Consider the following 27,946-nt stretch of genomic DNA (forward strand, 5'->3'; position numbering starts at 1 on the left):
GGTACGACTCTTAAGTTACGCTAAAAAGAGGCAAAAGATTTAAACTTGAGAGATAGTGAGTTGAAAAAGAAGGTCTTATCTACTGTTTGGTTTGTTGTAAATTTGTGGCTCATCATTCCAAGTTTCTGAAAATGGTTGACAAAACCACATTACTTAGGAATGCAAAAAAATTAGGAGTAGGATTATCACTTTTTCAAATTTTCCTCCCCTCCACTCCCCTTCTATTTGAACGGTCACGATTAAGCAATATCAACATCGTCTGCTGACTTGTTTACACAGAGAGAAAGAAAAAAAAAATTGAGAGAGGAGAAGAGGAAATGAGAGAGAATCCTACTTCCGAAAAAAATATTATCACATTATTTGAGATCACTGACGATAACTTATTAAACAAAAATAAATGAGACAAAAAATCACAAAAAGTACACCTTTAGCTACCTAGCTAGCTAGTGTTTATTTCTCAAAGCTGTAAAATCAGAAGACAAGCATAGAAACAAGTCAATGATCAGTCATGGCATTTGGCAATGGAGATGCTGGACGGTCGGTATCCATCACAAGATGGTGCATCTGTTTGCAATGGCCTCCTCGCACCGGACCGCAGTGCGTTCCACCGTCACATGGTCACGGTACGTCGGAGGCAAATAAGTATCATGTGGCACATGATGATTATTATTATTGCCTGCTGCCTCAGGAGTATGAACGTATTGAAACTCAAAGTTGTGGTGGCTACCACCATCACAACTTGTGGTGCTGCTTCCTTCGCCACCTTCATGATCTCCACAAACTTTGTCCGCCGGCCAGCTATTGCCACCGCTTCCTTCGCCATGGGGCACATTTTGCTCATCATCCTTAACATCAATGACATTAACCCTAGCATGGGGCTGAGGTTGTGGCTGAGGCTGAGGTTTCTTGTCGAAAAATGTGAGTTTGATTCTTCGATTGCTTCCAGATTGAGTCAGCTCCAACTTCTTCAGCCTGTGGATGTTGGGAAGTTTTTGGAGCTCTCCCATTTGAGCCCATCTTATTACCTCAAGCCCTTGATCTTGTGCTCCGTTCAACTCGTGGCTGGCGGTTGCCTTGGGTTGTAAGAAACTGTTGTGGGAGGGCGGCAGAGTATTATCCTCACACATGAGCCCCGCAGAAAACCTAGCATGCTCTACGGCCTCATTGATCGTGTTCTTGTCTACCGTGGATTCAACTGTTAATCTTCCGGATTCCGGGTCGAACTTAACAGAATAGGTTCCTAGGGAAAAATATGATATAAAAAAGATAAATAAAATACGAAATTCGTATATGTTCCCAGAATCAGTTCATCAAAAATACAAAATTATAATAAAAAGTTACCCTGAAATTTTGAGAGGAATCTCTTGAGCTTCTCTTGACATTTGCGACATTCTATGTTAATTTTTGTAATCTCTGTCTGCAATGATATAATCCAAAGGGTACTTATGTATACAAAGTACAAGTCTATACAGCATGCAACAACATATATATGTGTGTGTGTGTGTATGTATGTATGTATGTATGTTTATGTGTATACATACACAAAAAGTTCATTTGGAATGGTGGGAATGGGAAAGTACCTGAGGAATGTGATTGTGGACCATTGATGGTGGCTTTGGAATATAGCCCTGGAATCAAGAGTGAGATTTCTGCTCAGATGGTGGAGGTTTCTTGCGGTTTATGAGGAATATGAGAAGGGTATTTATAATTGCAGACATATATATATATATATATATATATATATATATGTATATATAGTATCCTTTGTCTTAAATTGGATGTAATTATGTCTTGATTTAGTGTATTAATGATTTTTTATATGCAGAAAATATTTTGTGAAAGTGCAGATTAAAAGAGAAATATCAAGAATTCATGTGCATAAGATATCTGCATGAAGAGTGAGGGATTTGAATCCCCCGAATTGAACCAAAATGATTTCCAAATTGGTAACTTAAAAATCCAAGTAAATGGCTACGTACCCGTTAAATTATTTTCACAATATTTACAAATTTATAAATGGCGGTTAACTCAATCACAATTTTATACCGAGCTTATTACAAATAGATCAACGGCTCATGTGCGAAGATTATTTGCTCAGAAATACAATAATCAGAGTTTATTTCACCCAGACTATACATTTCAGTAGGATGCGACACGGTTGATATGTTGTTGCACATGCTACATGGTGTGCCATTCAATGTTTTATAATCAGGTGGACGAAATGATCGATGTCTTAATAAATAGAAAAACAAATTCACATGTTATAATTTGAGTAAAATAATAACACTATGTGACCGTATTTCATGCATACTAAATTAGTGGTGGAAAAAATTCCCAAAAATCCTGAACCGAACCGAAAAAATCCCGATCCCAAACCAAAAATTTCCCAAACCGAAATTCCCGAAATTTTTGGGATGCTATCCCGAACTGATCCCGAAATTTTGGTACGGGATTCGGGATTGGCTTCTCGATATTTCAGGAATCCCATACCGAACCGAAAATATATATTATTAATTATTATATATATATATATATTTATACATATATATTATTCTTTTATAATTGATTATGGACTTTATGGTTTGAACTTATTACAGAGAATGGAATATGTTATGAATTATGATATGACGTAAGCAATGTTGTTTTATTTATGTCGAAACCAAGAATGTTGAATCAGCTAGTTACTATGCTTGAGTCTCTTTACTGTTTACACCAATAAATGGAGATTGTTGGCATTGTAAATATGTATTTTACATATGCAGATTACTCGTAAATGGACAGCAAAGCAACGCAAGGTAGCAATGCTTGTCAGTCAAGTTAAGAGCTTTCAAGTAAAGTTTACAGTTTGCAATCCATTGCTTGTGCCCCGATATGAGATTATATTTGCATTTATTTGCATTTAAACTAGCAAGAGATGCAATAGATTCTCAGTCTCAGACTAACCAGCCTGCACAATCTATCACTTCCAAGAATGTGAATGAGACTTGATATATTTGCACAATCTAACATTTCATTCAATGAGTTACATAAGCATAATATGTCAAATTTTAGTCCAAAAGCCCAAAACCATTTTGGGATTCCCGATTTGTCCCAAAATCCCGAAACTATTTTGGGATTTCCGAAAATTGGGATTCCCGAAAATTTGGTTTGGGATCGGTATTCAAATTGGGATTCTCGAAAAATTTGGTTTGGGAATCGGGACAAGGATTTCGGTATGGGATCCCATACCGAACCACCCATGCACTAAATAATTGAACGAAAACTAAACCTTGAACTAGCAAGTTTCACATACAGCTTACTTGAATATGTTCATTTTGGAAACAAGTCCAAAGTTGCACCATTTCATGCCAAATGGAGAACTAACAAATCAGAATACAGATTTTTTTGAAGAAAACTGCAGGATAACCAAACACAATAGATTGAATTTGAAACTAAAACAGTTCTTTCCATCACACAGTAACCGCTTTCCCTCGACGCAGCACCCTTTGATTCTGCTCGTCTAGATGAATGCGTACTCTTCCTCCTTGTTGTGATGCCTAAACATACGCGATAACGTATCAATATACGGGGTTGGAAGTTTATGATAAGAATGAAGAGCGAGAAAGAGAGCTATAGAGTGCGAGAGAGAGTACCACGTATCCAACAACATAAGATTTTCCAAGTTTTTTGCACCAGTATGATGCTAAGACACAATGTGCGCTCCCGCAAAAAGGATCCTGACATAAACAAAGAAGCAGCATTCAGATTTTTATCAATTGTAGTTTTGTCACAATACCGGAAAATGATAAGTGAGCAAGCAGCATACCTCATTCACACTGTTTAGGAGCAAAGAATTTACTGTAGAATCATACCCGGACTCTGGGGGAGCAATTGCTGTTGCAAGGACTCCCCTAGACACCGGACATTTTTTTATTGCATCAGGCTGTGGCTGTAAATCTGCAACCGCATTTGCTGATGGAAGCACAGCCTTGTGGAAAATGAAACAAGAAGGAACCAGAACCATCAGAAAGGAAAAGTTATAAGCTTATATTGATTGAACCGATAATATGGAACCGAAAATGTAGGTTCCTAGAAGGATTGCATGACCTACAAGTAGATCATCCTGTGACAGTTGCCCTCCTTCTTTCATTAATAGAAAAGCGCCATTCAAGGCGTGGAGATAAACCTGTGACAGTTGCCCTCCTTTCATTAATAGAAAAGCGCCATTCAAGGCGTGGAGATAAACCGAAACCTCATCAGAGTTGAATTCATTAGACGGGGCAGCAGGAAAGTGCAGTTCAATGAAATAGGAGGATTCTTGTGCTTCATCATTGGCTGTCTTAACATCTAGAACTTTTTAGCTGTGAGGATTCCAGACAAAGTTGAAAACTCGATAATGTCGGAAAATATCAAACCAGACTTAAAGAGAGTGTATGAAGCAGCTAATGTTGCATGGCCACAAAGCTCAACCTGCAAAAAGGAATCAAGTTTTCAGACTAGATAGCTTGATATCAAACTAGGAGAAACCTGAGTTACATGAAAAGTTTGCTTTTCAAGTAAATCTATACACTGCAAGAGTAAAAGGACCAATTTTACTGAATTCGTGGCTGCCTAAGATTTGGATCTTAGATATTTTATATTTCAACCTTGTTATTATAAACTGTGATATGAGTTTAAAACTTAAAACCAGAGAAGCTATAACGATGTTTTATGAGCGGAAATTGGAAGGAAACACCGAACCTAGGAGCTGTGTCCGAGTCAACGAGCTGAGTCAAGTAACATGTCTCGGAGAAGAGGCCGCTGCCTGCAACTACCGGTCGTCTCTGTCTTCCTCCAGCAAGCAAACTGCTGCTGGGTTCCCCTTGACAGCTAAGTCAGTCGGTGAAAGCATCCACCGGCACTCATCCATTTCAGCAATAAATTCAAACACTACTTGCACGCATCATATACACACAGGAAGAATATGTGAGAGAGAGAGAGAGAGAGAGAGAGAGAGAGAGAGAGAGAGAGAGAGAGAGAGAGAGAGACTTCAGCAGCTCGGCTGAGAAGAAAGTTGAGCAGCAGTAGCACCTTTCAAGATGCCAAGATGAAGAACTCGGGATACACATTTCGAAATGAAAAATAAAGGCACACCTAACTAATTTGCTCAAATTTATTTAATTCAAATATAATGGTTCTTTCCCCATCAAATTGAGTTATTTATTTCAAATGTTTATACTTCAAAGTAAAATTAACTCCAACTTCAAGCTAAAACAGTTCCTTCCATCACCATAACAGCTTTTCCTCGCAGCAGTACCCTTTGATTTTGCTCATCTAGATGAATGTTTATTGCTCCCCCTCGAGGTGATGCCTGAAAGTAAACATCAACGTATGAGGGGATTGAGATTTTTATAATACCACAGAGAGAGAGAGAGAGAGAGAGAGAGAGAGAGAGAGAGAGAGAGAGAGAGAGAGAGAGAGTGAGAGTGTGCCTGATAAGCAAAAACATCAGACTTTCCAAGTTTTTTGCACCAGTATGATGCAAGGGCACAATGTGCGCTCCCACAAACAGGATCCTGACATAAACATTTAGCAGTATTCAGACTTATGTATCAAATGGTTTAAATCCATGTGAGCAGGTTAAGTCGGATATATTCCAATACTTTAGCTTGGGATAATGAAACTGACAAAGATCGTGCGGAAAAAGAAAGACACAGGAAAAGGCCAATCAGGTTATTCAAATGTTTTAAATCCACTTTAGCAGAAAGAAAAAAAGAAGAAAATAGAAAAAAGGAAGGCTTATTGATGCAGATACATAATCTCCTCATCTAACATAGCAACAGCATTTGGCACCAGGTATCAGGCACTTGAGAGAAACTTGCTGAGAGAACAATGCAAGCTGCTTACCTCATCAATTCCATGTTTGGGACAGAAGAATCTACTGTAAAAATCATATCCAGATTCCGGAGGAGCAATCCCCGTAACAATCACTCCCCTAGACCCTGGACACTGTCGAATTGCATCAATCTGCGGCTGTAAATCTGTGACAGCTTTTGCTGATGGAAGCACAACCTTGAAAAATGAAACCAGTATCACTTAAGAGTGCATGCTAGACTGCACAGGCAATCCAGTAAAATAAAAATTTGTCCGTTGTTTTATACGCTTCTATCAATCGAAAGCATAATAGGGAATTGAAAATGTAGGTTTCTAGAAGGATTGTAGGACTTACAAGTAAATCATCTGTGACAGTTGTCCTCCTTATTTCAACCATAGAAGCACCATCTAAGGCCTTAGAGATTACCGAAACATCACCAGAGTTGAATTCATTAGACGGGTCGGCAGGAAAATTCAGTTCAACAAAATAGGACTCTTGTGCTTCCCCATTGTGAGTATTCAAACCGTTGGCTGTCTTAACATCTGGAACCTTTTTAGCTTTTAGGATTCCGGATAATGTGGCAAACTCAACAATGTCGGACTTTACCAAACCAGAGTTAAAGAGAGTGTATGCAGCTGCTAATGTTGCATGACCACAAAGCTCAACCTGCACAAAAGGCAATCAAATTTTCAAGATCAATGAAGAAAGCATAGCTACTTCATACACTGGTGACAAAATCAAGACATTAGCAATACCACTTCAGTAGAGTGCCACATAATCACATCAAAATTTAGGGAAATCTGAGTGAGGGCTCGTTTGGAGATTCTTTTCTAGAAAGTACTTATGCTCATAAGCATTATTGTTAGAAGCACGTCCAACTTTAAAAAAAAAAAAAAAAAAAAAAACCTCTTCCAAGTATTTTTGGTTCAACCCATAGGCAATTTCAACTTTTTCTGTTAGAAAGCGTCTTTAGGAACCAGTTTTAAATTATCCATATGCCAAAAAGGAACCATTTTTACTTTCTAATAAATCATGGGGTAAATTTAAAATTTCAACCTTGTTAGCGTGTGCATTTAAAAGTTAAACACTTGAAACTAAGGAAACTCTAGAGATCAACAATTTTGAACTTTCTACTTCATATATTGGTTAAGATTAAGATTTAAGAATTTCTAAATATCTAATTTTAAAAAAAAAATTGAGTTAAAGGCCCGTTTGAAATGCTTATCTAGAAAACACTTCCACTCATAAACCTTTTTGCTCGAAGCGCAATTAGTAGAAGCACGTCCAAATTTTAATAAAGTCCAAGTGCTTTTACAAGCCAGAAGCACTTTTCCAACTGCTTTAACTACCCAGTTACACTTTCAAATAAACCCTTATGCTAAAAGCCTAAAAGGAACAAATTTAAAGAATTCCTGGCTGTTATCGATACACTCAAATCTTTTGGTGGATTCCATATCGACCCAGATAAAAGTTGAACAATTGGAAACCAAGGAACGTGTAAAGATTGATATGATATGAATGGAAAGCGTTGAATTGAAGGGAGGTGAGCTCATACCTCATTGGAAGGAGTGAACCATCTGAGACCGAACCGAGGACTTGAGTCAGACTCAGTGAGCCGAGTCAAGTAACATGTCTCGGAGAGGTTGAACTCGGAGGCCACGGCTTGTAACCACTGGTCGTCTCTTTCTTCCTCCAGCAAGCAAACCGCTGCTGGGTTCCCTTTGAAAGCCGAGTCTGTGAACGCGTCCACCTGCAACAAGCAAGTTCAAACACTCAATTCATACACACAGAAGAGAGAGAGAGAGGGGGGGGGGGGAGAGAGAGAGAGTGTACCACAGAGTATTTCACAGCTTTCTTCGCCATGGAATTGGAATGGAAAATCGAAATGATTGTGGAGCAAAGACCTGGAAAGTAGCTCTCTCTCTCTCTCTCTCTCTATATATATATATATATATTACTCTTCGCGGGTGGGTAAAGAGTTTCAAAACAAAAGCGCTTTTGGTAAAAGCAAATCACAAAGCACTTTTAAGAAGAAATGCTAAAGCAGTTTCAAACCGCAACCCAACATATACAATGAATTCCATGTGGAAAATGCTAAAGCACGTATGGGATCTTTCTTCCTTCATATCATATCCTATGATTTTTTATGTGGAAAATGTTAGAACCAATCAAATGTCACTTATACAATATAAAATAATTTGCATGGTTTATTTTTGAATGACAACTTGAACAACAAATACAATATATCGAAATATAAACACTTAATGAAATTACATATACAATCACAAATCACTGACTTGTTCTTTGAAGATAGAGGCTTGCAAAAGCAATTTCCTAAGACATAAATTTGCCATACACTAGTGCAGTAGTTCAATGGATGCCTATCTTGCATGATACAACTATCTAATCCAAGTTTTTGCACTCGAACTTGGATTCTTGGCGAATTGATTGTGGTGTTTATCTGTGAATATGTGGAAAAAGGAAGAGATGGACTTGTTGTTTTGGTTTCTGATCTGACGGCCATATTTATAATGGCGTAATGGAGCAGTTAAAGTCGTTCATGTTTATCTTTAAGAACGATTGTAACTAGGGCTGGGCAAACGGGCCCTGGGCCCGCGGGTAGAGGCGGGTATTGGCGGTTCGGGGCGGGTACGGGGCGGGTCCATAATATTTTATGTACAAAACGAGGCGGGGCGGGGCGGGTCCAAGTAAACAAAGGGGCGGACCGGTTCCAATTTTCCAAAGTGACGGGCCCCCGGCCCGAACCGTATCACACACACACACGCGCGCACTCAAATCTCTCTCTCACACACACACACACACACTCAAATCTCGCACATATCACATCTTTCTCGAAGACTCCCGAGCCCTCCCCGAGTCCTCCATCTCGATCTCTCTCCCCCATATTCGTCCCTCTCGATCTCTCTTTCCCAGAATCCTTCCTCCCGATTCTCAGTCCCCTCTCCTTCGTCCTTCCTTCTTGATCTCTCTTTCCTAGAGTCCACCCTCTCGATTCTCAGTCCCATCTCCCACTCGAGTCGAGTCCTCTTGTGAACACCACCATCGCCATCGTCTCCTGACACTTCTCCCAAATGTGACCACCCATCACCGCCGTCGAAAACAGCACCATCATCCTGCGATTCGAAATATCATGTCATCTTCGCTCAAATTAAGGTAATTTCTAGATTAGGGTTTTTGAATTATCTGGGTTTTTTAGTTCAGGGATTTAGGACTTTTGAATTAGGATTTTTGAAATTTCTAGGTTATGGGGAGTATTCGAATTTTTTATTTTCTGGGTTGGTGGGGAAATTGGATGAAGTTGCATAAATTTTGAATCTTTTAGTAAGCTGCATATGAAGATGAAGTTGTCAAGCTTGAGCTTTCAGTAATCTGCTAATCTTTCAGTAATTTAGAGTTGTATATAACTTCTGAAATTTATATGACCAACAATTTGATTTTGGTTGAGATTTGTTTATTTGTTCAAGCTTTGTCATTTTTTGTTTGTATTGTAAATTTGATTGCTCAAGCTTTGTCTTCTGAATTTAGTTTTCGATTGTAGAACAAGACTCAGTCTTACAAGGTGGAGTGCCGATTGGAAAAGCGCTACTCTTTCGTATGCAGCAGCGGCAGAGGATGCAGCGGCGGAGGATGCAAGCTGTTAGGGTTTTTTCTGTTGGGCTTGGTTTTGTTATCAGGTCCATACTTTTGTTGTTGTGTTTGTATGGGCCTCTCTTGTAAATGTAAATATGTGAGTTGTTGGTAATAAAAAAAGGAGCCCAATGTCAGACCCAAAAAAAAAAAAAGTAATTGGACCCATGGACCCGTCCCGAACCGGCCCGTTTGAAACGGGCCTGGTTAGGTCCGGTTCTCAAACTTAAAATCTCTCTACCCGACTCGGCTCGGCCCCGTTACATTTTAAAACGGGTAGGTCCGGTTCCTTCGAATTTGGGCCCGGCCCGGCCCATGCCCAGCCCTAATTGTAACTGTTCACGTAATCAGTTTTATCCTTTTAGAAAAAAACTGAATGCAAAAATCAAAAACATAAAAATGATACTTGTGTTTTTCATCCATCCGAGCCCAAGAGCCCCAATGCCCATCTTTGACATTTAATATATGCACCCAAACCCTCCAAGTCTAGAGACCAAGATCCCATGGCCTTGGCCCAATTCTTTTCAAATCATAAGTGAGTGAACTTAATTATAAAGAGATGTTTTGAAAAAGGTTTGGGCGACGTGGGATTGGGAATCCCTCACAAGTTCCAACAGAAAATAGCAAGCACATTGCGTGTGAGAACCTTTCTTTCCATACTAACAAATCACAGTCCAACACGAGATGAAGATTAAAACCTAAGATGCAAGAGACAAGAGACAAGGTGGCCGATCTCATCTTTTATTGATTTTTTATATTTCAGAGTTATTTATAATAAGAACAGTTACGCCCGTAAGTTTGAAATTCCGTGATTTAATCACAAATTACTTTGAGGAGGAACTCATCATCGTCCATCGAGGAGCCAAGTTAATTCCTTTTATGATTGTATTGGTTCATGGGTCGTTTCAAACTATATGAACACTTTAGCTTTCTCCAATCAGTTTCTTGCAATCAACTTCATTCGTTGAGCGACGGAAATAGTACATTATGACATAATCTTTACAAAGTACAAACCCTTGAGAGATCAATGAACTAGTTGTAGGAGACGATCAGGGCAATGTGAGTGAGTAATTTACATGGTGTAATTCACAAGGTTACATACAACACATGATGCCTAACTTTATTAACACATTAACCAGATGGAAATGAAATCACCACATTCCTTGTTTGTTCATCTTCCAGAAATGGGACAGAGTGATCTTTGGAAGTTTGATCGGACGCCTGTTCATCTTGAGGAATATCTAGTGAGGACGTTTCCTGGCCAACGAGCACACAGCTCCCCAAGAGGTTGGCGCCGGTTGATATCGTATGTCGGGCTTCTGCTTATTGGCGGGCTGTAAGAGAAGGACAGTTAATTTTGAAATGTGCCTTTGTAGGGCCTTAGGTGTAGGCATTGAGGCTCGCAATCAAAATCAACTTTAAGTACCCAGGCATGCCACTGTCATCTTTAGCATGACAGATGTAAAACAGATATTAAGTTTTATTATATATATATGTTCGAGAGACCAAGTTAGTTATGAAAGGTGCCTTTGTGGGGCCTTAGGTGTAGGCCTTGAGGCTTCCCGTCAAAACTAACCAAATACTTGAACATATATTGGTTGTTTCATTGTTGCAGAAGTATTACAACCGTTATACTTTAATCGTCCGAGCCCGCAGAGCAGAACGAACTCAGATAGGTGCCTTTGTCGGGCCTTAGATATAGGCCTTAAGGATTCCTATCAGAATTAATTCTATACTCAAGCGTTATGTAGCAATCATGATATAACAGAAGTAAAACTAGAAAATAGGCCAATTACTTGCGCCCCAAGTAACTTCGGACTTCTTGTTATCAAGGACTATCGTGGATGGGTTAAGTCCACATAGGGTTTTTTTTTATGCTTTGCGCCCCAAGTCACTCTACTTTTGCCTGTTTTTATTTCTTCAAGGTTTGTAGAACCCGATCATACCTGGAGTGGGGCACTTCAGTTTTGAGGAGATATCCTTGGTTCTCTAATCAAGCATTCCAAGACACTCCCGGAGAAGATGCCATCTCATTTTGCAAGGAGAAATTCATCAGTTGTATTCAACAAAGAGACATAGCCTGGGAAGTTCGTGGCAACCGTTATGATCGCGATTAGAATTGTATCACCCTAATTTTTGTAGCAAATAATTAGGCTTTAGGCAAGCCATTCCTATCCCCTTTTTTTACTCTGTCCATTGTGGCACTTCCTTCCGGTTATCATCCCCTTCAGAGGTGACCTTTCGAGTTGCCCGACAAAGTCTTGAAGTTATGAATCAGGTTGCCCGAAAGTCTATAATTCTGAACTTCGAATGTACTTCACTTTTCTCCACCTAGTGGGAAGCCAAATGGACCAAGAAATATGGAGGAGATTTGCGAGAAACTTACGACCGTCTCTTTTGTCAACTTTCCCTCAAGTCATACCTAATTTCGGGCGAACTTGGAAACTGGAAGGAAATGATTCAGCAAAAGAACTGGTTACTTTTGATAAGTATTTCTCTCCCCGCCTCGACTCTGCCTTCCTTTGAAGTTAAAGTTATTTAGTCTTATTTTCCTTGATCTTGCAGCTCAAGTAGATGTCGAAACGGCATCCATTGAATCAGATGATGATTCAGCTGATGCAGCAGTTCTTCATGGAGCCATAGTAGAAGCTCAAAGGTGAAAAGCTGGAGTAGGCGGAGATGTTTCAAAATCTTTTGGAGATTCAGATGTTGAAGAAGTACCCGAAGTAAACATCAAGGCGTCTAAGCGGAGAAAAGTAGTTGTGGTCGAGACCTCAGAATCTGAACTTGCATCACCACCCAAACCTAAACGGCCAACTCTCACTAGAAGGAGTAAGAAAGCGAGGACTATCCAAGCTTCCAAATCTTCAACCTCCTAAGCTCCAGTTTCTAAGGCATGCATAATGAAGCAAAAGTCTTCAAGTAAGTTTTTTTTGCTTTCATTTAATCAGACTGCCACCCTTGTTCCTTATCTGATTGTCCCTACTCTCTTCTAAATCAGGGCCTCATACTTCTAAGAAACCAACTATCGCACCCATAGAGGGTCCACTAGGAACTGAAACGCATTAAAGAGCTGAAGATCTGCAGAAGACCATCATCAGGGAGCGTGAGGTATTTACTTGTATTTTCATCTGCATGATCTCCCTTACTTTTCTTTAAACTTTGAACATGATTGCCTGATTAGGCCGTAAATGAAGAAAAGATTCTTCTGCCCGAGGTTTCTGGAATAGATGACCGAACTTTTTTCTTCATTTCTTTTTATCCAGGTTGGGGTATCTGCCCCCTTGCCTAGCCAAGGTTCCCCTCCAAAGTCTTCTATTTCTCCTTCTGCTCTGGATGTAACTCCATCTTCTCAATTTAATCTAACAACAGAAGTTATGTTGCATTTTGTAAATGAAGACAGCAGTTTGGTGAGCAGTTGTTTTGATATTGAACTTCTATACATTGTGCCCGTACTAACTTTCCATTTACATTTCCTCCAGCCATCTCCAATACATGAATCACGACGACCATCAGTGGTAACACTTAAAGAACCCGTAACCCCTGAAATTCCTATGACTCCAAGGGTAGCTATTTTGCAAGTGTTTCCTTGCCCAATGGCTACTATCGATGAACCCCCTTCTTCTCCCCTCACTCAGGTATAGATATATTTTTCTTTCTGTTATCTTCTCATACCTGTTTACTAACAATTGCTATAATACCTGGATGCTCTTAGGGCATTGGTGAAGGTTCGGGCACAGCTTTTTCTTCCCCTGTTGGTGGTAGTGATTCTCATCCTCAAACAGGAGCTGAAACTCTTTCTTTTAAAACCCTAGGGCCCATTCAGGCATATTTCTTCTTCCCAAAGTTTCTTTCTACTTTAAACTATTTAACTGTTTTCTTGCCTTAATCTAGTCTTCTTTGGTTCTTTTAATCTAGTCTTCTTTGGTTCTCGCAGCAGGCCATAAGAGAGGCTTCGGGCAAGTCTCCCCCATGTGTGGTGTATAAAATGGAGTTCCCCCGGCCTTCTTCAACTTCTGGAGATACAGGGATTTCCTTCCCTAGAATTGAGATGACCGGGACTGAAGTCGCCTTATCAACAGTTACTACTCCATCAGAAGAAACTGGAGTATGAACCCCTCTCCCTTCTTTTTCATTTTCAACAACTGCTGATTTGCCCGAACTTTTTGAAGAATTCGGGCAACTTGAAACAAGGCTGAAATCTTTAAAGCGTTCTTCTGAACCTTCTGGCTTTCAAGAGCAACGTCGAGCTTTCCAAGATTGGGTGAAAAAAGACTTCTCAGCTTCGTTCAGCCTTAAGGCTCTTCATGACATAGAGAAGGTTACGATAAAGCTCTTCAAGGCCGGCCAGTTATCCAAAACCCAACATGATTCCTTTTTTTCTTTCTTTGAGAACTTGAGGGCTCTCAGGGATCAACATCAGAGAGTTGAAAGACAAGCCAATCGTGTAAAATGCTTCAGGGAGAAGGAATCGAGTATTTCTGCTCAGGTCGAACAGTTAATGGATGAGGGCTTGCTGACAAAAGAAAGGATTGGAGTGGTAACTTTTGAAATCCAGAAGTTGGAAGAACAACTTATTGTTCTTAAGGCTGAGCAAACAACCCTTCTTGGTACCCTTAAACATCAAATTGAAGAAGTGAAGAAGTCAAACTTAGAGCTAGAACACACTAGATCTCAACTTGCTAATAGCAACATTGTTCTAGCCGAACTTGGTAGAATTTTTACAATCATGTAGACTTATCATTCCCGAATAATTACTCTGAGTGAAGATGTAAATTTGTTAGACTAGAATCACTTGTAACCCTTCTTTTATCAAAATGAACATGTGTTTTGCCTCTGCTTGTCTCGCTCATGGCCCCATTTGCATTGTAAATCCTATGTTATATCTTCGGGCAACTCCTTGCCCCCCTTTTTATTTTCTTTTCTGCTTCCCTTACCAATACCAATTTCAGGACCTAATCATGATCAATTGGTCCTCCTTCTAATACTATTATTGACGTGGAGGTGTTGGGGCAACATGGGATCTATTTCCCTCTTCTTTCATAACAAATGTTGATCGTATTGATAGGGGCCTCCGGGAACGGGTTTGTATCAACCATCATACTGGTTTAGGGCTTGTCAAGCAACATTTTTCCCTTCACTATAAGGTCTTGTATCCAATCTATGAACTGGACATAATTGGTTATAGAATGGTTGAAGGTATAGTGCAACTTGCAATACTTCTTCCCCCTTAGTTTTTCTGGCTTAGGCATCTTCTTAGTATTGTCGGGTAAAATTATTCTTGCCCGCACCAGTTCTTCATAGATCTCGGGAGCTTTGGCCAAGTCAAATGAATAACTCTAGTACTTGGGAGGTTTCATAGAGACGAACCCTACATCATTCATTACGATTTTCTGGTCTTTGATGGGTTGAACCAACCCTTTCACCATTAATAGTTTGAAAGGCGTGGTCATCTCAGCAGCACAAACATCAATTTCCTCTCTATCATGGCCATCTTCATGCTATGGCTTTGCTTTTTCCACATCCACACGATGAATTACAGCTTTGTTTTTGTAAAAGGGAAGAGTCTTTAAAGTATGCTTCACTTGTTGTTCTTCTAGCAGCAATCTTTCATACTTTATGGCGGCGATTACCAACTCCTGTAACTCATTGAATTGTGTATCATAGAACCTTTTCCTCAGAGGTAATCTTAAAGCCCTCTGAGCAATTGATATAAGCTGAGCTTAGTTAACAGGGAATTGGCATCTCATTCTTATCTTTCTGAACCCCATCATGAAATCTTCTACGATCTCATGGTCGTATTGTTTGACTTCAACCAGGTCATTGATAGTCATTTCTGGTTCTATTCTGTAAAACTATTCATAGAAGGCCATCTCCATCTGCCCCCAGTTGGCAATAGAGTTAGGGGGCAATAGAAAGTACCACTAAGATGTTAGCCCTACCAATGAATTTCCAAACAACCTCAACTTGTAGTTCGGGTTGTCTTCATATACCACATAATGATTGGAGAATTTGAAAATATGATCTCTAGAGGACACACTTCCATCTTCTCCCGTGAATGTTGGGAATGCAGGCATTTTAAAGTTGATAGGAAATGGGTTCTGCTCATCAATATATTTAGGATAAGGTTTTTTATAGGTAACCCTGAATATTGGACGAGCTTGTGGTTGAGCATTATAGGCCACCGTCCTCCTTAATTCAGCCAGTTCTTCCTTCAGTTGTTGAGTAGCTGTATTATTATTATGGAAGATAAGAGCAGCTTCATTCTTTGGGCTTTGGTCATTGCCCGTACCTGCTTCCTTTTTTGACTCGGGCTTTCTCCAGTTGGCTCCTCCTCCCTTATTAGCCAACGGAGGTGGCCTATAAAGAGGAAGCTTATCTGAGGTGATAAAGCCTTCTTTTTCGCTGGGTTCTCCGGTTATTATGGGCATCCCATACCTCGTCATTTCTTGTTCGCTCTGCTTCCTATTATTAAATGATAATAATAGGAAGCTAGGGAATTCTTTTTCTAGAACCGGTTCAATTATGGACTGACTTCCCTCAAGAACTTCATTTTCCTTTCCCTTATCCTTTTTTTCTTCCAATAACGGAAATAGGGGAATAACTGGTTCACTTTTGGCGGTAGCCTGGCTCATCATACTTCCTTGAACACCTTTTGAAGTAGAGAACTCCAGATCTAGTCTCCTCTGTAGATTCCCTGTTAAGGTACAAAGTCTACTTACTTCTCCCTTAGTTTCCAAAGAGATTATTTCCATGCTCTTCAACACTTGTATCATACTAGTCTGCAATTCTTCATTAGTTCCTTTTCCTTCAGACCTTCCAGATGAAGTTGGGCTTTCCAAGACCACATGTCCTAATGGAGAAAAAGAATTTCCTGATTGTTCTGTCATTTGTAGCAAAGGTTGAGATGATTCGTACTTTGTACTCTTTTTGCAAGGTTTATGGCTTTTCTTCTTTGACATGCGAGATTGAAAAAGTGAATCTCACTGGGTATGCCAAAACTATGTTCGTCTTGGGGAATATCCAATAAGGACGTTTCCTGGCCAACGAGCACACAGCTCCCCGAGAGGTTGGCGCCGGTTGATATCGTCTGTCGGGCTTCTGCTTATTGGCGGGTTGTAAGAGAATGACAGAGTTAATTCTGAAATGTGCCTTTGTAGGGCCTTAGGTGTAGACCTTGAGGCTCGCAATCAAAATCAACTTTAAGTACCCAGGCGTGCCACTGCCATCTTTAGCATGATAGATGTAAAACAGATGTTAAGTTTTATTATATATATATGTCCGAGAGACCAAGTTAGTTATGAAAGGTGCCTTTGTGGGGCCTTAGGTGTAGGCCTTGAGGTTTCCCGTCAAAACTAACCAAATACTTGAACATATATTGGTTGTTTCATTGTTGCAGAAGTATTACAACCGTTATACTTTAATCGCCCAAGCCTGCAGAGCAGAACGAACTCATATAGGTGCCTTTGTCAGGCCTTAGATATAGGCCTTGAGGCTTCCTATCAGAATTAATTCTATACTCAAGCGTTATGTAGCAATCATGATATAACAGAAGTAAAACTAGAAAATAGGCCAATTACTTGCGCCCCAAGTAACTTCAGACATCTTGTTATCAAGGACTGTCATGGATGGGTTAAGTCCACATAGGTTCTTTTTTATGCCTTGAGACCAAAGACTTTTAATTGATCAAGCTTGCCTGCCCGAATGGTTAGAACTTATAAGTCTTTTAATCATAAACTGGCTAGAAATAACTTGGATGCAGATGGAAATATACATCATATTACTAGATTTATGAATGAAAGACAAAAACAAAGGAGGTCGGGCAAGGTTTCACCTTGTCGGGCAAGGCTGATCGTCTTGCAACTTCCTCTCTTTGTGATTTACAAAGGGTTTGAGTGCTAGAAGGGGAGATTGGAAGATGAGTTTACATGAGGGAATCTATACTACAGCAAGATTTAGACAGGGTAGCAGAGTTTTTACAAAGGCTTTCTGGTGAAGGTTGATCCCGAAAGAGATGAAGGCTTGGTGCTGACTACAGTTTCGTATGCAAATCTGGCTTGAGCAGAGTTTGTGTATTTGTTTGTTTGATTAAGTGTCCTTGTCTCTGATTTTTCTTCCTCCTTTTATAGAAGATTTGGCTTGGCTGCCTGCAGTATTGATTTTGCCCGAATGCATCTGAAGGGCAGTGACTCGTCAACTTTTTACTTGTACTACCATTGTAAAGTACTTTTGGGCTGATTAGCTGGCTGGTCTACACCACTTGACCTCTAGGTAGGTGAGCAGGTGGTTTGAATGATCTGCATTTGGTCGGGAAAAAGGCTCATTCTTTCTTCTGGGCTTCGGCTGGGCCTTGGACTTTTCCTCATTCTGGACCTTCTTTTGGGCTAATCCCTTTTTAACCCAAAGTTCAAGTTTTATCCCAAACAACACCCTTTTTTCTTCGTTATCTTGGTCATCTTAGTTGACTCCCCATTCTCCAATTCAGCAACCGTCACCAAGACCAAGTTGTAGAACTGTTTCAAACATCCGTTTATGCATATTAGATTACTTCCAAAAGTGATTTTAATGACGTGAAGAATGGGTAATCTCATCGTGCAATACTTTTAGTGGATGTCTCAATGCACAGCTCCAAGATCCGGCATGAATTAATGATTGAAAATACATATGAAAAGATAAATGAGAAAATGTACCTCACAAACACCATGGAGCAACAATCGACGGAGAGGATCTTGGACCTACAGGATGAGAACATCTCCATCTTCCTCTTCAGTCTCTATAACAAAAGCCCGTACGCGCTCCTGAAAAGAGAAGGGAATTTATACTCAATGACAATAAAAGATGTTGTCAGGTTTGTTAGTGTAAAATTGGTAATTCCTAGCAAAATGCCTAAGTCTGTAATAATAGCTTAGATTTGTTACATATTTTCCATTGTAATTGTTTAAGTCTAAGGATGTCTCTCACACTTTCGATGCAAAGATGTTACGTAAATAAGATACTTACCGATACTTATTTAGGTACGTTTGCACGCATGCATCTAACTATTACCATTAAATACAAGATGAAATTAACAATAAAAATAAAATGTATCAATAAACCCACCCAGTAATCAAACCCTAACCATCACGTAATCTTTGTCTTACGTTCTTTCCTGGCAAAAATCCTAAGACGCTTTCATAGACCTTTATCATCGTCATCATCACTACCACCACTACCATCCACCAACCTCACAACCACCATCACCATCACCGTCTCCAACACTACTCATCACCTGCATAAACCTGCTTTTACTTATGCTACTACTAAAACAACAAGCAGCAACTGATCAAGATCAACACCTAGTTTTAAATCAAGTGTTTTTCTTCAATTTTAACTATCCCGTTTAATTAAGTAATTAAAATTCTTTTAATTCTTTAATTAACACGTTCAGATGTTACTCATATTTAATTAGTAGTCTTGCTATGTAGATGCATTGCAAACATGTGAGAACATGATAATCATTGCACTTCATTTCATTTTGTTTGTGCACTGTTCAGTGTTTATAATTAGTCATGTGATCTTATTATTATTTTATTTTATATATTCTGAAATAGTTTCTCAGTTTCTAACTTCCGTGCATGCTTGCTAGCTATTATTCCCAGTACTGCAAGTCAGATTGCAATATATGCATGCATTTGTTAAACTAACTAGGGTTTGATTAATTTGGTTTGACTCTCATAGTCACATGGCAACTGTGTTTAATTAGATTAATGGATTTAATTAGCATGGATCTTCATGAGATTGATCCGGGTAGCTTCTAATGTGAAAACATGGGTGTATAAATTTGCATATTGAATTGAGTATGTGAGGGTAGTATTGGTAGTAAATTGGGTATAAAGAGAGAATAATAGTTTGATAAAAAATAATATGGGTGTAAAGAGTAAGCTGGGTGTAGAGATAAGTTATATGGATTCAAATAAAATTTCCCTTTTGTATTTGGGATAGGTCTCTTACCTATTTATCTCTTTAAAATGACTTATCCTTTCTATATTAATTATTAAAACACGTTTTCAAGATAATCTGATTGTATTTGGTGGAACTTATCTGATTGTATTTGGTGGGTTTTGCCTCGTTAAATCCTACATCATGTGCGTACTCTTTATATTTATTCTGAATATTCGTGTAGGATTTAGTTTGCATAACTGATTAGTTTAAACCATAATTTGGACTCAACTTTTGTTCTTCTCTTATTTATTGTCGTGCTTTCAATTGTTGTCCATAACATCTTTTTCATCATGGTTTCCTCACGCAAGTCTGCAAGTCCCCATGCTCTGAAAGGCAAGACTCCTTTTATCACTCATTCATTATCTTATCCCTGTACCTGTTCTGTGACTCGTCAATTGTTTTCTTCCTCATCTGCTCCTTCAACTTTTCTTACTGTTGATTTTTCCAACGAGATCTTCAAACATATTCTTGATCTGCGCCAGTAATTCTCTCTGTTGGAGCATTTCATTAAGATTTCTACCAATGATCTCAGCCATCGAATTTCTCAATTGGAGCACTGTCTCCAACGCATCCCAAACCACATGCTTGTGCCTCTTATCCATCTTTCATCCTCTGATGACGATTCTGGATTCAGTCCCCGATTATGTTACACCGCCTTCCCGTATTCCTTGTTCACCTGTTCTGGAACATACACCGCTGCCAACTCCTACTCCAGAGGATGATCCTGAGGAGGATCCTGAGGAAGATCTCTAATGGGTTACCTATGAAGACTTGCTGCCCAAGCATGATTGATTCTATGACTTCTTTGGCTTTTCCTATGACAAAAAGGGGGAGAGACTTTAGCTAGGAGAGTATTTTAGTTTAGTGAGAGTTTTAGCTAGGAGAGTATCTTAGCGAGAGTTTCTTTTAGTTTCTTATATTTGGAGAATAAACGATGTTTGAATGATTATCTTTATTTTTTAATAAAGTCTATTTTTATTGCAACATCTATCGTTTGTATGTCACGGGTATTTTGTTTAATGTGTGCAGATTACAGCCTTCAGTGCATAAGTTTTAATATTTTTTTTCTTTTCTAAATTGTTGCGAGTGAGGGTTTTGTCTAGGAAATGTCAAAGGGGGAGATTGTTAGTGTAAAATTGGCAATTCCTAGCAAAATACCTAAGGCTGTAATCTCCCTTTTAGGAATTTCCTAGACAAAACCCTCACTTGCAACAATTTAGAAAAGAAAAAAAATATTAAAACTTATGCACTGAAGGCTGTAATCTGCACACATTAAACAAAATACCCGTGAGATACAAACGATAGATGTTGCAATAAAAATATACTTTATTAAGAAATAAAGATAATCATTCAAAGATCGTTTATTCTCCAAATATAAGAAACTAAAAGAATCTCTCACTAAGATAATCTCCTAGCTAAAACTCTCACTAAACTAAAATACTCTCCTAGCTAAAATCTCTCCCCCTAGCTAAAGTCTCTCCCCCTTTTTGTCATAGGAAAAGCCAAAGAAGTCATAGAATCAATCATGCTTGGGCAGCGAGTCTTCATAGGTAACCCAGTAGAGATCTTCCTCTGGATCCTCTTCAGGATCCTCCTCAGGATCATCCTCTGGAGTAGGAGTTGGCAGCGATGTATGTTCCAGAACAAGTGAACAAGGAATACGGGAAGGCGGTGTAACACAAGCGAGACTGAATCCAGAATCGTCATTAGAGGATGAAAGATGGATAAGAGGCACAAGAATGTGGTTTGGGATGCGTTGGAGACAATGCTCCAATTGAGAAATTCGATGGCTGAGATCATTGGTAGAAATCTTAATGAAATGCTCCAACAGAGAGAATTGCTGGCGCAGATCAAGAATGTGTTTGAAGATCTCGTTGGAAAAATCAACGGCAGGAAAAGTTGAAGGAGCACATGAGGAAGAAAACTATTTACGAGTCATAGAACGGGTACAGGGATAAGAGAATGAAGGAGTGATAATAGGAGTCTTGCCTTTCAAAGCATGGGGACATGCAGACTTGCGTGAGGAAACCATGATGAAAAAGATGTTATGGACAGCAATTGAAAGCACGACAATAAATAAGAGAAGAACAAAAGTTGAGTCCAAATGCAAAACAACTAAAAGACCAAAAAGATAATCAAAAAATAAAACAATCAACATTATCTAAAATTTGAAAGGATATAGCAAAGATAAGGATAATGACGATTTTTTTTTTAATAATTTTTTTATGGAATGTCCACAAAAACATAATACGAACTAGAGAAAGCCAAAACAATCGAGACTATAGAAATGCAATCTGATTAAACAAGCCAACTCAACAGCAACCCCTAAACTCACAAGGAATATTCTCAAATGTCACTCAAAGTGTTTTGGGTGAAGTGTTTACACTCAAAAAGATCATTATGTGAATACTCTACCATAGGCTTGCAGATCAATCTCATCTCCACACATCAACAATTTACCCTCAAGAGATGAAATAGGTTCGTACGAAGAGGTATAACAGGACGTAGGCACTCGATTAAGATAAAGGAGAATAAGGAGGACAGAAGTCCGAGAAGCTATAGAGTCCTTTAGAAATAAAACTGGAGAGAGGTTGAGACAGAGAGAACCACTGGAGCAATAAAAAGTGCTTTGCACATTTGATATATTGTGGTCTTCATGGACAACTGTACCTTTGATTTTTTTTCAGAGATAAACAACCACCATGTGTGTTATACACACGAATCTTGTTTTTTTTTTGTTTTTTTTTTCTTGAAAAGTATCGTTTCTTGACTTGGGAAGTTACTGTTATCACGATATTAATTCTTCAATGGTGAACCAATCGTGGACTCTCTCCGTAAATAAATGTGGATGGGGCAACGGAGGTGAGAACTAGAGTATAAAAGGTGAGGAAGATAGTATATACTGAAGGAGAGGCGCAATACCGTGGACAAGGGAAAAAAAAAAAAGGAAAACGGGCTTGAAAACTTTAAGTTTTAATGATAATGACAAAATAAAGGGTAAAGTGAATAGTAGCAGGATTGACTTTTTAGTGTAAAAATGTGGTTTTTCGTTAAAGTGAACAGTACCGGGTGCTTTTCGTTAAAGTTCCCAAAAAAAAAAGACACTGGCGTATATGATAATGATGGAACCACTTAATTCCTATTTTCATCTCAAAAAGAGAGTAAGGAGCAATACAAAGCCTCGAGAGATCTCAAAGCAAGTTCTAGAGAGTTAAAAATCACATAAGATAGAGCACACATAAACGATTTAAAAGTGTATGAAAAATGCATACACTAACTGGAGGCTCAAAAGCTCATAGGGGGCGGAGTTTCAGGCAAGTAGACATGTTTAATCAGAAAACATACATATAGTATCAACCACCAAAGCAAAACATATTATGTTTAGCACAAAGCAAATAATGTAGTGGACAAAAGTTTTGCAAACTAAAAAAAAATAATGGACTTCGTTTTCAATATTTTGAGGAAGAAACAACTAAGTTAAAAGGGATGTGATATCCACACACATTTTTTTTACTTCTCACACACCCTTCTAATTTTCGGTTGTCGGATTGGATGAATTGAAGAAGATCAATAAACAGAAATTAACAAAGGGTGTGTGAAAAGTAAAATGGGGTGTGTGGATGGCACATCCCAGTAAAAAAACATGAAAAATGAAAAAAAAAATTTAAAGGACACAACAGATTCCTAATGCCTTTCGAAGAGTTTCGAAACGATGAGTGTCTAAAGGCTTAGTAAACAAGTCTACAAGTTGATGTTCAGTGGCAATCAACTCCAACATTAAAACCTTCTCTTCAACCAAGACACAAATAAAGTGGTGACGAATGTCAATATGTTTGGTACGAGAATGTTGAACATGATTCTTGGAAATGTTTATAGCACTAGTGTTATCACAAAAAACAGAAAAAGTGCCTTGATTAATGCCATAATCACTAATCATTTGCTTCATCCAAAGCAATTGTGTACAACAGCCACCAGCAGCGATGTATTCAGCTTCGGTAGTGGATAAAGAAACACAGTTTTGTTTCTTACTATGCCAAGCAACACGATTATTTCCAACATAGAAACATCCTCCTGGAGTACTTTTTCGATCATCAGCATTTCCTGCCCAATCGGGATCTGAAAATCCAGCAATTTCAGAATTGGTTTCAAAGGAATAATGTAATCCAAAATCAACCGTGCCACTCACATATCTGATGATTCTTTTGATAGCTTCCAGATGCGATTCTTTTGGATCAGCTTGATATCTGGCACAAGCACCGACACTATAAGAGATATCAGGCCTTCTAGAGCATGGTATGAAAAAACTCTCAACTCATTTGTTAAGGAAAGGATATACTCGAGGAGCTGTTGACAAAACCTTGTTCGTTAAAAGAATCAAGAAGCATGGTACGCATGCATCTAACTACATTTATCTGATATCTCATGTTTTTGTATTTGGGATAGGTCTCTTATCTATTGTGTGCTTTATCTCTTTAAAATGACTTATCCTTTCTATATTAATTATTAAAACATGCTTTCAAGATAATCTGATTGTATTTGGTGGGATTTATCTGATTGCATTTGGTGGGTTTTGCCTCGTTAAATCCTACATCATGTGCGTACTCCTTATATTTATTCTGAATATTCGTGTAGGATTTAGTTTGCATAACTGATTAGTTTAAACCATAATTTGGATCAGTTTTAAGTTGAAATTTAGTTATAGGTTAAATTAGTACTCATCCTAGGACTTTCAAGGTTACAATTTGATTTAGAGAAAGATGAATATGGAAAACGGAATGCCAAAGATGCTGAAGAGAAAAGTGTGATGACAAAAAGTGTCCAGACAAATAACGGAACCAATATGAGATCAACATAAGGAATTACAATTACCTCATAGAACTCAACAAGTTCTGCAAAAACGCCACGGCGAAGTGCCTTTCTTGTTCGACAATCAACCCTACGCCATGCATTCAAGACGGCCGCTTTATCAGCATCAACAGGACTCTTCTTCTTTGCACTTGGGCCCTTCATGGAATCAATCACATTAGCCTGTCAAAATGAAATGAAGGCTAGAGTCGGGGCGTGCAACACCGAAACCTCTAAAATGATCCTATAACGACATATGCAGATATACATACTGGTTATAAATAAATAGAGGCACATTATTTGCTACGTAAATGCTATGACACAATTTAAAACGCTAATCTGAATAAAGTCTGCATTCATATGACTGCTAGGATAATTTGCGACATTCTATGTTAATTTTTGTAATCTCTGTCTGCAATGATATAGTTCAAAGGGTACTTATGTACACAAAGTTCTATACAGCATGCAACAACATATATATATATGTGTGTGTGTGTGTGTGTGTGTGTGTATGTTTATGTGTATATATATATATACAAATAAGTTCATTTGGAATGATGGGAATGGGAAAGTACCTGAGGAATGTGATTGTGGGCCATTGATGGTGGCTTTGGAATATAGCCCTGAAATCAAGAGTGAGATTTCTGCTCAGATGGTGGAGGTTTCTTGCAGTTTATGAGGAATATGAGAAGGGTATTTATAATTGCAGACATATATATATAGTATCCTTTATCTTAAATTGGATGTAATTATCTTAAATTGGATGTAATTATGTCTTGATTTAGTGTATTAATGATTTTTTATATGCAGAAAATATTTTGTGAAAGTGCAGATTAAAAGAGAAATATCAAGAATTCATGTGCATAAGATATCTGCATGAAGAGTGAGGGATTTGAATCCCCCGAATTGAACCAAAATGATTTCCAAATTGATAACTTAAAAATCCAAGTAAATGGCTACGTACCCGTTAAATTATTTTCACAATATTTACAAATTTATAAATGGCGGTTAACTTAGTCACAATTTTGTACCGAGCTTATTACAAATAGATCAACGGCTCATGTGCGAAGATTATTTGCTCTGAAATACAATAATCTGAGTTTATTTCACCCAGACTATACATTTCAGTATGATGCGACACGGTTGATATGTTGTTGCACATGCTACATGGTGTGCCATTCAATGTTTTATAATCAAGTGGACGAAATGATCGATATGTCTTAATAAATAAATAAACAAATTCACGTGTTATAATTTGAGTGGAATAGTAACACTATGTGACCGTGTTTCATGCACACTAAATAATTGAGCGAAAACTACACCTTGAACTAGCAAGTTTCACATACAGCTTGCTTGAGTATGTTCATTTTGGAAACAAGTCCAAAGTTGCACCATTTCATGCCAAATGGAGAACTAACAAGTCAGAATACAGATTTTTTTGAAGAAAACTGCAGGATAACCAAACACAATAGATTGAATTTGAAACTAAAACAGTTCTTTCCATCACACAGTAACCGCTTTCCCTCGACGCAGCACCCTTTGATTCTGCTCGTCTAGATGAATGCGTACTCTTCCTCCTCCATGTGATGCCTAAACATACGCGATAATGTATCAATATACGGGGTTGTAAGTTTATGATAAGAATGAAGAGCGAGAAAGAGAGCTATAGAGTGCGAGAGAGAGTACCACGTATCCAACAACATCAGATTTTCCAAGTTTTTTGCACCAGTATGATGCTACGACACAATGTGCGCTCCCACAAACAGGATCCTGACATAAACAAAGAAGCAGCATCCAGATTTTTATCAGTTGTAGTTTTGTCACAACACCGGAAAATGATAAGTGAGCAAGCAGCATACCTCATTCACACCGTGTTTAGGGGCAAAGAATTTACTGTAAAATCATACCCGGACTCTGGGGGAGCAATCGCTGTTGCAAGGACTCCCCTACACCCCGGACTTTATTCCATCAGGCTGTGGCTGGCGGAGCCAGAATTCTGAATGAGAATGGGCTTTTCACAAATATGTGTATATATATATATATACGAGTGTGTGTAAAAAGTTTAATTCATAACATGTTGACATATGCAATTTGTGTAATCCTCACAAAACTGAAAAAATTCTCTTAAATTCAATACTAAGAAGAAAAAAATGTAAAAACCAAGACAACCAAGTAAGAGGTAGGTTGTGGAAGACTAAAGAAAATACAAAGATGTAGAAAAAGACGGAAAAGGGGGAGAGGTCGCAAATAAAGAAGGTGGGTTGCTTAAGAAAATTATAGGATGTATATTACTGTTAGGTGAGAAGATCGAACCAGAAGTGGGGTTGCTTTTTCCATTTAAAATTGCACATCTCTTTTAAAACTCTCCTGCCAAACTTGTCGTTTCATTAGACAGCCGAAACGATTTAAAATCAAAACAGTTTAACGACGTCATTTGCTTCATCTTCTTCCATGAGGTTCACACCTCAGATGAAGTTAGGATGGGCCAGGGACTACCTAGTCCCTTGGTGGCTCCGCCCTGGGCTGTAAATCTGCAACCGCTTTTGCTGATGGAAGCACAGCCTTGCGGAAAATGAAACAAGAAGGAAACAGAACCATCAGAAAGGAAAAGTTATAAGCTTATATTGATTGAACTGATAATATGGAACCGAAAATGCAGGTTCCTAGAAGGATTGCATGACCTACAAGTAGATCATCCTGTGACAGTTGCCCTCCTTCTTTCAATAATAGAAAAGCGCCATTCAAGGCGTGGAGATAAACTGAAACCTCATCAGAGTTGAATTCATTAGACGGGGCAGCAGGAAAGTGCAGTTCAATGAAATAGGAGGATTCTTGTGCTTCATCATTGGCTGTCTTAACATCTAGAACCTTTTTAGCTGTTAGGATTCCAGACAAAGTTGAAAACGCGATAATGTCGGAAAATATCAAACCAGACTTAAAGAGAGTATATGAAGCAGCTAATGTTGCATGGCCACAAAGCTCAACCTGCAAAAAGGAATCAAGTTTTCAGACTAGATAGCTTGATATCAAACTTGGAGAAACCTGAGTTACATGAAAAGTTTGCTTTTCAAGTAAATCTATACACCGCAAGAGTAAAAGGACCAATTTTACTGAATTCGTGGCTGCCCAAGATTTGGATCTTAGACACTCGAATTATTGCGTGGATTTTATATTTCAACCTCGTTATTATAAACTGTGATATGAGTTTAAAACTTAAAACCAGAGAAACTATAACGTTGTTTTATGAGTGGAAATTGGAAGGTGTGGAAATTGGAAGGAAACACCGAACCTAGGAGCTGTGTCCGAGTCAATGAGCTGAGTCAAGTAACATGTCTCGGAGAAGAGGCCGCTGCCTGCAACTACCGGTCGTCTCTGTCTTCCTCCAGCAAGCAAACTGCTGCTGGGTTCCCCTTGACAGCTAAGTCAGTCGGTGAAAGCATCCACCGGCACTCATCCATTTCAGCAATAAATTCAAACACTACTTGCACGCATCATATACACACAGGAAGAATATGTGAGAGAGAGAGAGAGAGAGAGAGAGAGAGAGAGAGACTTCAGCAGCTCGGCTGAGAAGAAAGTTGAGCAGCAGTAGCACCTTTCAAGATGCCAAGATGAAGAACTCGGGATACAAATTTCGAA

General features: G+C 38.7%; 2 protein-coding genes and 2 pseudogenes across 4 annotated transcripts in view; all 4 read right to left on the bottom strand.

Moving 5' to 3' along the window:
* Positions 1-340: 340 nt before the first annotated feature.
* Positions 341-24,925, bottom strand: LOC126588958 (uncharacterized). 2 transcript variants are annotated; one of them, XM_050254126.1, is made up of 3 exons: positions 24,883-24,925; positions 1,342-1,417; positions 341-1,240 (listed from the first exon to the last, which is right to left on the bottom strand). In XM_050254126.1, the coding sequence occupies exons 1-3, from the start codon at positions 24,904-24,906 to the stop codon at positions 549-551; spliced, it is 792 nt and encodes a 263-aa protein (XP_050110083.1). In that variant the 5' UTR covers positions 24,907-24,925; the 3' UTR covers positions 341-548. The 2 variants fall into 2 exon arrangements, with proteins under 2 accessions (XP_050110083.1, XP_050110082.1); XM_050254125.1 differs by lacking the exon at positions 24,883-24,925 and adding an exon at positions 1,581-2,310.
* LOC126588960 (uncharacterized) lies at positions 3,252-27,812 on the bottom strand (annotated as a pseudogene).
* Positions 5,008-27,946, bottom strand: part of LOC126588957 (uncharacterized) — a 30,372-nt gene continuing 7,433 nt past the window's right edge. Inside the window, exons 2-7 of one of the 2 annotated variants that reach the window (XM_050254123.1) lie at positions 7,667-7,752; positions 7,389-7,583; positions 6,188-6,499; positions 5,866-6,030; positions 5,451-5,534; positions 5,008-5,329 (exon numbers count right to left, since the gene is read on the bottom strand). In XM_050254123.1, coding sequence (XP_050110080.1) covers positions 5,222-5,329; positions 5,451-5,534; positions 5,866-6,030; positions 6,188-6,499; positions 7,389-7,583; positions 7,667-7,696 — 894 coding nt within the window. In that variant the 5' untranslated portion in view covers positions 7,697-7,752 and the 3' untranslated portion in view covers positions 5,008-5,221. Of the gene's footprint in view, positions 5,330-5,443; positions 5,535-5,865; positions 6,031-6,187; positions 6,500-7,388; positions 7,584-7,666; positions 7,753-27,946 lie in introns of both variants that reach the window. The other variant, XM_050254124.1, reaches the window with a different exon arrangement.
* LOC126590489 (uncharacterized) lies at positions 25,536-27,765 on the bottom strand (annotated as a pseudogene).

This window comes from Malus sylvestris, chromosome 11 (assembly GCF_916048215.2).
Source record: "Malus sylvestris chromosome 11, drMalSylv7.2, whole genome shotgun sequence".
In the NCBI taxonomy this organism is placed as follows: Eukaryota; Viridiplantae; Streptophyta; class Magnoliopsida; order Rosales; family Rosaceae; genus Malus; species Malus sylvestris.

Bases quoted from the DNA above. Each gene is read 5' to 3' on its own strand.
- LOC126588958 (XM_050254126.1), bottom strand. From the start codon at position 24,906: ATGGCCCACAATCACATTCCTCAG. The intron at 1,418-24,882 runs GTACTTTCCCAT...ATATCATTGCAG, and splicing joins CCCACAATCACATTCCTCAG to ACAGAGATTACAAAAATTAA. The intron at 1,241-1,341 runs GTAACTTTTTAT...ATTTTTCCCTAG, and splicing joins ATTCCTCTCAAAATTTCAGG to GAACCTATTCTGTTAAGTTC.